This window comes from Propithecus coquereli, unplaced genomic scaffold (genome assembly GCF_000956105.1).
Source record: "Propithecus coquereli isolate 6110/MARCELLA unplaced genomic scaffold, Pcoq_1.0 Scaffold566, whole genome shotgun sequence".
NCBI classification, from domain to species: Eukaryota; Metazoa; Chordata; class Mammalia; order Primates; family Indriidae; genus Propithecus; species Propithecus coquereli.
The window spans coordinates 553,082-564,018 of NW_012151574.1; the positions used below are offsets into that span (position 1 = coordinate 553,082).

The 10,937-nt window shown below is 51.2% G+C and overlaps 1 protein-coding gene across 2 annotated transcripts; it reads left to right on the forward strand.

Moving 5' to 3' along the window:
- The first annotated feature begins 54 nt into the window (after window positions 1-54).
- On the forward strand, window positions 55-10,472 carry MATN4 (matrilin 4). Of its 2 annotated transcripts, XM_012657956.1 has the most exons (10): window positions 55-163; window positions 875-1,444; window positions 2,160-2,282; window positions 4,050-4,172; window positions 4,266-4,388; window positions 4,483-4,605; window positions 6,803-7,216; window positions 7,317-7,469; window positions 10,194-10,301; window positions 10,384-10,472. In XM_012657956.1, the coding sequence occupies exons 1-10, from the start codon at window positions 85-87 to the stop codon at window positions 10,440-10,442; spliced, it is 1,875 nt and encodes a 624-aa protein (XP_012513410.1). In that variant the 5' UTR covers window positions 55-84; the 3' UTR covers window positions 10,443-10,472. The 2 variants fall into 2 exon arrangements, with proteins under 2 accessions (XP_012513410.1, XP_012513409.1); XM_012657955.1 differs by having other exon boundaries at window positions 10,194-10,472.
- Window positions 10,473-10,937: the final 465 nt, after the last annotated feature.

Genomic DNA, 10,937 nt, shown 5'->3' on the forward strand with positions numbered 1-10,937 from the left:
AGATCTCTGTAAATACTATTGCTTTATGATTTTCCTTCCCCGCTCCAGGCTCTGACACCTCCTATTCTCTGTCCCCAGAGAACCATGAGGGGCCTTCTTTGCTGGCCACTGCTAGCGTGGCTGCTGCTTCTTCAGCCCTGGGAAATCCAGCTCCAGGTGGCAGGTGAGCTGGGACCCAACCCCCACCAGGGGAAGAGGGGAACAGAAGCTGGTTCTCCATCTGCAGCCACCTGGGCCTGCTCGGGTGAGGAAAGCAAGGACCTTGAAACATACCGGGATGGGATCAAGTTCCCCACTTCACTTCTGTGGGCCTCAGTTTCTTCATCATAGTTTTGGGCTCATGCAAAACTGCCCATTTGGTGTTCAATTTTGAAAAATTAATTGCGAACATAGGAAATCCAGGAGATTTTACATAATAATCCCTATCTGAGACTTCTCTTGAAAAATCCGAGAATCTGCTAACGTCCAGTGTGCATGGCCACATGGCAGCATTTGGCTGGAGCTGCCCACCTTAGGAGAGGGATACAGGCTCTCTGGGTGTCCACCATCCTAACCAACCCAGTTCGCTCATTTGTGTTGCCTCTACAGGCATCTGAGTTGCAATATCTCCTCCTCATCCCTTCCTCAATGGATAATACCTCCTCAGAATAGGTTTCAGAGCCGTAGGCTGGGAAATTTGTGAAATCTGCTAGCTTGGGTCCTAAATAAATACTGGATGAATGAATGGGTGTAACCTGCGTTTGCCGTGTTGGTTACGTGCTGGGTGCTGTTATACCGAGATGACAGCATTTCCCTTGGGTTTCCCCGGGAGTCTCCTCAGAGGCGAAGTAAGGCTTTGCTGACCCAGGAAAGGCCTTTCTGATCTGACCCGCAGGTCCCAGGTGCCACACTGGGCCCCTGGATTTGGTGTTCGTGATTGACAGTTCGCGCAGCGTACGCCCCTTCGAGTTCGAGACAGTGAGGCAGTTCTTGATGGGCCTCCTCCATGGCCTGAACGTGGGGCCCAATGCCACGCGTGTCGGCGTGATACAATATTCGAGTCAAGTGCAAAGCGTCTTCCCGCTCGGCGCCTTTTCGCGCGCAGAGGACATGGAGCGCGCCATTCGCGCCCTGGTGCCGCTGGCTCAGGGCACCATGACCGGGCTGGCAATCCAGTACGCCATGAACGTGGCCTTCAGCGTGGCCGAGGGCGCGCGTCCTCCAGAGGAGCGCGTGCCTCGCGTCGCCGTCATCGTGACGGACGGGCGGCCCCAGGACCGCGTGGCAGAGGTGGCGGCGCAGGCCCGCGCCCGCGGCATTGAAATTTACGCCGTGGGGGTGCAGCGCGCAGATGTGGGCTCCCTGCGCGCCATGGCGTCGCACCCGCTAGACGAGCACGTCTTCCTCGTTGAGTCCTTCGACCTTATCCAGGAGTTTGGCCTGCAGTTCCAGGGCCGGCTGTGCGGTGAGTTAGGGAAGTGCTGAGTGAGGCTCGAATTCTCAGACCAGCTGCTTGGAGTCCTGCTCCCAGCACAGTAGATCCCATTCTGTCGGGTGGCCCCGCGCATTGCCGGTAGAGCTGAGTTGCTCTGGCCAACCGCGGCCTGTGTCAGATTTCACCTCTGGCCACTTTTGCTTGGGCTCTGTTCACGAGGAGCAACGTTGAGCTTACCCTGCCCACCAGGATGAGCGTTTGTGGTTTACCACAGGCTTAAGGCCAAACTCCAACACCAAACCCCTGGACACAAAGAAGCACTGCCCCTGGAAGCGGAGAGCAATCACCCGCTCCAAAGAGTCATGCCCCACTGCTCACGTGGGCATGGCTCCTCCCACTTTCATTTTAGCTCCTCCCACAAGTGCCGCAGGATCCGTTCTAGTCTCGTCTTGAGTTATTCTGCCTACCTTGATTTAGCACCTCTCCACCTCCCTACCCCACCTCTACCCTGTATAGTTCTATCCTACCAACCCATCTTGTCCAGTGCCCCTCTTCTGAACCTATTCACGGGGGCTGCTCAAGCCCTGTTGGTTCCCTAAGCCTCCCACCTGGTCCTGTCTCAAATGCGTCCTGTCCCTCCTAAGGCCATGCTTGAAGGTGATGCCAGCCTCTGACCCCCAGATTTCTCTTGTTGGAGGCTTCTGCCTGTCTGTCCCCTGCTGATTCTAGTCCTGTGTGTCCTCAGGGAAGGACCTGTGTGCTGAGGGGAAACATGGCTGCCAGCACCAATGTGTCAACGCCCCAGGCACGTTCCACTGTGCCTGCAACCCTGGCTACAAGCTAGCACCAGATAACAAGAGCTGTTTGGGTGAGAGTTACTCCTGCCCTGCAATCTCACTGCTCCTGAACCTTCTTTGGTTCCCCATTGCCCCAGCATCAGACCAATGAGTCTGGAAGAGCCTTTGGAAGTAAAAGCCCACTTCCTTTACTTTACAGGCCTAAGAAAAAGAGATATCCCCCGGGGTCACACAGTCCTTGGTGGGACCCTGCAGTTAAGTTTGCTAGTTTCTATCTCCTTTTCTGCCCATTTTCAGGCCAGTCTCCTACCTGGCTCTAATCCACCTCCCAAACTTGTTTCTGTCTTCTCACAGGCACATCCTTACAGTTTCTCTTCTTAGACACTGTTGAGGGGTCTTCAGTTAGGCGGGTCTCCCCCCACATGCCACCCATTCCTGCCTCTGCACCTCAGCTCTGTGTGTGCTGCCTGCCTGGGCTCACCTGCCTGACCTCTCGGCCTCCACAAATATTTCAAAACATGGTTCTTCATTTTTGTCTTCTGAAAAGCAATGCCACGCAATACCTTGCTCACATTGTACAATTGGGTTTTTCTTTTTGGTGTGTATTTATGTCTACTCTGTGATCATAATTGCAGCCACCATTTATTGAGTGCCAAGTTAGTATCAGACATTGTGCTAGCTGCATTTCATACAGTACCTCTCAGCCTCACTACAAGCTGGAAAAAGAAATCATGTGATCCCAATCCAGATGTCAGCTGGGTCTTCTTTCTAGAAACTTCAAAAGGTTGGCTTGACAACCCCCATTTGATGACCATCAACCTTCAAATCCCTCTCCAAGTTCTCTGGGAATTCCCAAGGGCTTACATTCAGATGATCACCTCTCGCTGTGAGCTTCTGCTGCATTCGTTTGATTCTACGGACCTTCTCTCAATTTCTCAGCCCCACACATGCCGTTCTTGCTCCATGCATGTAAATCAGCCTCTTCTTTGGTTTACACACTTGTGCACACAAGGGTGTGTGTACGTATGTAAGTGTGCATGTTTGTTTTACTAAAGATAGGAGTGACAGAGGTGTGAGTTAAATCTATGTAAAGTCAAACACACACACACACACGCAGAAGAAAAACTCATCATTTGTAATTGAATATTAGATACCCTCATTCCTAGAAGTCCTCAGTCAGCCCACTGCAGGGGCTTTGTCACCAGCAGCCTCAACCCACAGAGTTACTCATCTTCACTCCGTCTCCCCTGTTCTCTTTTTTCCTCTCTCCATCCCCATCTCTTTTCCAGGAAACCCAAATTCTCACTTTTTTTAGACAGAGCAATTCTCCTCTCTGCAGTCCCTATTCCCAAGCTCAGCTCTAGGCTACCTTTACACATCCAAGCCATCAAGAGGGTCAACAGGGCGATAGGTCTCCACCCTCCTCAGAAGGAAGTTGTAAATAGCAATTGCTCGCTCCTATTATATTCCCATTTTGCAGATGGGGACATGGAAGTTCACATAGCTAGAGTGGCTGAGCCTGCTCCTTCCCTGTGAGCCAGGGAGCATCTGGAGGACAGGGCAACAGCAGATTCTCCTTCTCACGCCTGGCTCAGTCATGGGCCCACTGTCTCTAGGTTGTTTCCGGGGTTTGGGTGGGAGGATCACCTGGCCCCGGAGGAAGGAGGCTTATACTTATAGAAACTACAGATGCCTGGGTACCACCCCAGACTAATTAAGTCAAGATTGTGGGAATTGGGGCCTGGGCATAGGTATTTTAAAAAATTTTCTCAGGTGGTTGTGCTGCCAGGGCTCACAGAGGCAGTCCTGGGCACAGGCTAACGTCATCTCTTTCTCAGCTATTGACCTGTGTGCTGAAAGGACCCATGGATGTGAGCACCACTGTGTCAATTCCCCGGGCTCCTATTTCTGTCGCTGCCAAGCTGGCTTTGTACTCCAGCAGGACCAGCGGAGCTGCAGGGGTAAGCACCCCGCCCACCCACCAGCACCCAGGACTGAGGCCTCTGATGGCTGTAATCAGAGGTGACATCTTGCTGTTTCTTCCTTCCCACCAGCCATTGACCACTGCAGCTTCGGGAACCATAGCTGTCAGCACGACTGTGTTAGCACCCTTGCTGGGCCACGGTGCCACTGCAGAGAGGGCCATGACTTGCTGCCTGATGGAAGGAGCTGTCGGGGTGAGGAGGGGTCTCCTACATTTGCGGGGAGTCAGAGTAGACCTTAGCTTGGTGGGGTCCACTCTGACTCATCCTGATCTGTCTCTCCTTTAAGTCCGGGACTTTTGCAATGGCGTGGACCATGGCTGCGAGTTCCAGTGTGTAAGCGAGGGCCTCTCTTACCGCTGCCTGTGCCCTGAGGGGAGGCAGCTTCAGGCAGACGGCAAGAGCTGCAACCGTGAGTGATGGGTGGGAGGGTGTTCTGTCTGCTGCTGCCCCGTTGCCCACATTCTGAATGTCCTTGACTTTGCCCTTGCTGGGGCCCAAGGCTGTGGTATGAATGTGTGTGTGCGGAGGGGTGGTGTTGGACAGTGTGCTGTGCCCAGCCCCCATCTCTTTCCCCTCAATCCTCTCCCCTGTTGCCAACATTAATTTAAAAAAATATATATTTGGTGATCACATTCCTGCTTTGCTCAAAAGCCCTCTGTGGTTCACCAATGCCTACGAAATAAAGATCGAATGCCTTACCTCTGAGGTTTTTAAATAGTGGACACAATCACATTAGTGGATAATGAAATCAAATTAGTGTGTTACAGCCAGCATTTAAGAAAAATAAAGAATGGAAGACAAAATAGAGTTGACTGCATATAGAAAGAATATTATCTTTGGGCTGGGTGCAGTGGCTCATGCCTACAATCCTATCACTCTGAGAAGTTGAGGTGGGAGGATTACTTGAGTTCAGGAGTTTGAGACCAGCCTGAGGAAGAGTGAGATTCTGTCTCTACTAAAAACAGAAAAATTAGCCTGTAGTCCCAGCTACTTGGGAGGCTGAGGCAGGAGGATCGCTTGAGCCGAGGAGTTTGGGGTTGCCCTGAGCTACGATGACACCACTGCATGCTACCTGGGGTGACAGAGTGAGACTTTGTTTCAAAAAATATATATTATTTTCGAAACTTGGTTAGTTATATGTGAGCACATGAAGTATGTCATGATGTATTATTATTATTTTTACAGTGAGTTGTGGTCAAAATTTTGAAACCACTGCCTTAGCGCATGACAATCTGGCTTCAGCCCACTCCACCAGCCTGTCTCCTGCCACACTTGAGCATTCATTCAGCCATATTGGCCTGCCCCCTGCTGAGAGTGTTGAGAGCTTCCCAGCTCCCATACCTCTGCACGTGCTGCTCTCCACTTTCCAGCCTGTCCCTCCCTGTCTTGGCAAACTCCTACTCATCCTTCAAGACTGTTTTAGTACATTCGGGGTGCTATAACAAAGTACCGTAGACTGAGTGGCTTAAACAATATTTATTTTCCACAGTTCTGGAGGCGGGGAGTCCAAGACCAAGGTGCCAGCAGATACAGTGTCTGGTGAGGGCCTGCTTTCTGGTTCATAGATGGCAGTCTTCTCACTGTATCCTCACATGGTGGAGAGAGGAAGCAAGCTCTCTTTGAAATCTTATGATGACACTAATTCCATTCGTAAGGACTCTGCCCTCATGACCTCATCTAATTCTAATTATCTCCTAAGGAGCCCACTTCCTAAGACCATCGCATTAGGGGTTAGGGTTTCAACAAATGAATTTTTGGAGACACAATGATTCAGTCCACAACAAAGATCAAATCAATTGTCATCACTTCTGTGCAGCCTTCCTTACCAATTCCAGAAAGAATACATTATCCCTGCCTTGGGCTCCTTGATGCCCCTCTGTTCTAACACTTTCCTCGACTGCAGCATATGGCATGTTTGACTTGCTCGGCTCTATCCTGATTTCCTCACGGATCAGGATTATGTTTTATTTGTTGCTGAACCCCCTTCAGGGCCTAGCAAAGTCCCTGGCTTAGAATAGGGCAGGCGACATTGTAGAGTGATTGGGAGCATGAGTTTTGGGGTCAGACAGACCTGGCTTCGAGTCTTGGCTCAGTTACATCTAGCTGTGAAATCTGGGGCAATCACTTTATCCTTCAGAACCTCAGATTATAGAAAATAGAGCTCATACTCAAGGCCACTGGGAGAATTGAGAATATATATAAAGAACCTAGCTCAGTGCCTGGCACATGGTAAGCTATCAGTTAATGTTTTTGCTATTATTATTATTATTATTATTATTAATACTGGTACAAGGCTTAGAATTGTGCCTGATACATAGTAGATGACCAATAAATGGTAGTTATGCTTGTTGTCATTATCATTAAAAAAAGTGTTTTTGTAGAGTGCCTGCTAATTGTACTAAGTGCTCAATAAATTTTATCAAGGGCTGTAATGAGGATGATGATGATAATGGTGATAATTATTTAGCATACTGCCTGGCACAGCAAGGACTCAGGAAATGTTATCTGTTATATAATAAATGTTTGCAAGTGAATGACTAGATGGATAGACGACTGCCGCCAGTCAAGGTTCTGGCCCTTCCATCCAAGCTCTTCTCTTTGAGCAGGATGCCGAGAAGGCCACGTGGACCTAGTTGTGCTCGTGGATGGCTCCAAGAGCGTGCGCCCGCAGAACTTTGAGCTGGTGAAGCGCTTCGTGAACCAGATCGTAGACTTCCTGGATGTGTCCCCTGATGGCACTCGCGTGGGGCTGGTGCAGTTCTCAAGCCGCGTGCGCACGGAGTTCCCGCTGGGCCGCTACGGCACCGCAGCCGAGGTGAAGCAGGCGGTCCTCGCCGTGGAGTACATGGAGCGCGGTACCATGACAGGGCTGGCGCTGCGGCACATGGTGGAGCACAGCTTCTCCGAGGCGCAGGGCGCACGGCCTCGCGCCCTCAACGTGCCTCGCGTTGGCCTGGTCTTCACCGACGGCCGCTCCCAAGATGACATCTCGGTGTGGGCAGCGCGCGCCAAGGAGGAAGGTGGGTTGGGCACCGGGCACATTGGACTGGGATTGGGTCGGACCCTGGGAGGCAGCTTTCCCGAGGCTTGGGGCACCCTCTGAGTCTCCCGGCCATGTAGGCATCGTCATGTACGCCGTGGGCGTGGGCAAGGCCGTGGAGGAGGAGCTGCGTGAGATCGCCTCGGAGCCAGCCGAGCTGCACGTGTCCTACTCCCCGGACTTCAGCACCATGACGCACCTGCTGGAGAACCTCAGAGGCAGCATCTGCCCGGGTAAGCACATCCCTCTGGGGACTCCTCAGCTTCTCTCTCTGCCCACGCTGCGATATTTCCTCTTTGTATTCACTCCCCACCCTCTTCATACAGTTACAGCCAGGGGCCGGGCTCACTAGACAGAGTCTTGTTAGGCAAAGTGTGGTCCCCTGGTCCAAGGGCATGGTGGCCACCTGGCAGCTTGTGAGAACTGAAGCATTTCTGGTGCTCTCCAGACCAAATGGATCCAAATTTGCACTTTAACAAGACCCTCAGGTGATTCATAAACATTAAAGTCTAAGAAGCACTAGACTAGGCTACCTGTCCCCCACATTAGTGGGTATTCAGAATAATTTTGGGAAACTTTTTCAAAGGTACACCAAATTTAGCATTTCTAAGTGGAGTCACAGCATATATCCCTTGAACTTGCTGGAATTCAACTTTATGGACCTGGCAAAGTGGCAGGACTGAGTGTGTTTAGGTACACAAAGACATGTATTTGGTGAGGGGCGGGCAACAGCTCATAAATGCAACCCATCCACTTCATCCGGTGCTCAGCCGAGGAAAAGGGCATCTGCGCCACCAGTGGAGAAGAAGGGGCTGTTGAGCTCGTGTACTGTGCTTTACAGGTGACAGAGGAAATGTCTCCAGGGTAATTTTTACCAGAGTCTTTGCACTATAACCCAGGCTAAAGATGTGACTCTTCCTTCAGATCATCAGGCTCCACTTTCAGAAACAGGTTCGGTAGGGCTGGCAGGGCCTGGAGCATGTGTGTGTGCGCGCATGTGTATACATATGCACATATACACATACGTCCCCTCCCACCCCAAACTAATTCTAACAGTTAGCTAGGGTATTGGGGAGGTACTAGATTAACTTCTCTTTCAGGGCCCTTTCTGTCCCGACTCTTATCCCCTGCAGTGTGACTTTGGACAAGTCACTTAACCCCCACCCCTACCTTAACTTTCCTCTTCTGTAACAGGGGAGGGTGTTGGCTGCCAAGGTTGCCTGCCACTCTAGAATTCTAAGAGAAGTCTGGGCTCTGTGGTCAAGGCTCTTCACCAGTTGTCTGTATGACTCTGGGCAGCCCTTCCCCCTCTCTGACCCTTGTTTCTCCATCTGTGAAGTTAGGGGTCTTTGTGGGACTATTATCATTACTATCAATAATGCAATATACAGCAGTTTGTTAAAGGCACATACAAGACTAAGAGATAACTTTTAAATCATTACAGCAATGTCGCCAAAGGCTAAGTGCCAGGCATTGTGCTTAGTATTTCGCTACCTGTAATCTTAACAATGGCACACATTTACAGAATTCTAGTGAACCTAAGATACTATCCATTTTAAAATTCACCATTATTTTGTGTGCTGCTAAGAAAAAAAGCAGGTGCCAAATTTAATTGTAAGGCTTCCTCCACCCCACCGCCCCCCCCTCCAACCCAAGATGTTGAAATGTGTGGGGCAATAGACTTGGGTCAGTCATTCTTTTTTTTTTTTTTTTTTTTGAGACAGAGTCTCACTCCGTTGCTCCAGCTAGAGTGCCATGGCGTCAGCCTAGCTCACAGCAACCTCAAACTCCTGGGCTCAAGCGATCCTACTGCCTCAGCCTCCCGAGTAGCTGGGACTACAGGCATGCGCCACCATGCCCGGCTAATTTTTTGTATATATTTTTAGTTGTCCAATTAATTTCTTTCTATTTTTAGTAGAGAGGGGGTCTCGCTCTTGCTCAGGCTGGTCTCGAACTCCTGAGCTCAAACGATCCGCCCGCCTCAGCCTCCCAGAGTGCTAGCTAGGATTACAGGTGTGAGCCACCGTGCCTGGCCGGACCAGTCATTCTTAAACATCAGATTGCACCACAGCCACCTGGAGGGTTTTCTAAAACACAAATTGCTGGGCTCCAACTTCAGAGTTTCTGATTCAGTAGGTCTGGAGGGAAGTCTGACAATCTGCGTTTCTGATAAATTCGTAGGTGATACTGATGCAGCTAGTCCAAGGACCACATTCGAGAACCACTGGCATAGTTGAAATACACTATAAAGTATTTACTTGTGGTAGGCAATGTTCTAGATCTGTGTTTTTCGATAAGGTAGGCAATAGCTGCTACATGTGCCTATTTCATTAAAATTAATTAAAATCAAATAAATTTTAGGTCTTCAGTTGCACCAGCTACACTTCAAGTGTTAAATAGCTACATGCAGCTTGTGGTTACTACATTGAATGAGGCAGATGTAGAATACGTCCATCGTTGCATAAAGTCACATATGGAGAGTGCTATGCTGGACTATTGCTACTTAAAGTGTGGTCCATGAACCAGCATCGTCAGCATCATTTGGGAGCTTATTAGAAATGTAGGTTCTCAGCTCTGTCTCCATTCTGAATCAGTCTGTATTTTAACAAGCTCTCCTCATGATTCCAGTGGGCATTGAGTTTTGAAAAACATTCTTGTTAAGTTGTAAGCTTAAACACACACACACACACACACACACAGATCAATGAATCCTCGAAAGCACTAATGAATAGATTCTCTTACATGTGCATTTTGCAAAGAGGACACCGAGGCTTAGAAAGGTTGCGTTTCCCAGTATTTCACAGCTTCTTGGCTGGGACTCAGCCCAGGTCTGTCTGAATCCAAAGCCCATATACTCAACCGTAGGCCGGGTGTAGATAAATCAGAGGGCCAAAGCCCGGGCCAGCTCGGCCTCCTGCAGTTTCTCATTCCGCTGACCTTCCGTGCCCCGCTTGCAGAGGAGGGCATCAGCGCCGGGACAGAGCTCCGGAGCCCGTGCGAATGCGAAAGCCTCGTGGAGTTCCAGGGACGCACGCTGGGGGCGCTCGAGAGCCTGACGCAGAACCATATCCTTTGGGGCTTGGGGCGCCGGCTGGAGGGAGAGGGAAGGGACCCAGGAGAACCCCAAGGGCTTCCTTAACAGTTCACTGGCCCAGCTGACGGCGCGCCTGGAGGATCTGGAGGACCAGCTGGCCAACCAGCAGTGAGGGCCACTGATGACCCAGACCCGGCTGGGGCTCTGCCCCACGGACTGTGACCCTGGCGGGCCGTCGGGGCGCCGGGGTCTCCGGGCTTGGGCTGTCGCGGTGGAGGCGCTGGCCGGCTCCCAGCGCTGCGCTCGAGCTGGCCTCGCCTAGACCAGAAGCCGGACTGCGCTGGGCAGGGAGGATGGCGAGGGTGGGGGCGGGGGACGCGTGCTACACTCGCCTGCCCTCGCCGCGTGCTGCCCGCAGCTCTTTGTTGGATTTCTTTTTTGTTTTCTTTTTCTTAAAAAAAAAAAAATCTGATTTCCACGGGGTCGGTTTGTGGGGTCTTCCTGCGCCGCCAGTGGGAGGGGAGGCCAGACGGTACGCGCGCTCCAGCGGCGCCCGGGCGGAGAAAGGCGCATTGTGCTGGAGTCGGGCTGAGGGGCAGGAGACCCGGCTGCTTCCCCGTCCTTGTTTATTCAGCCAAGAACAGATGGCTCCTTATGCAGGCTGGGG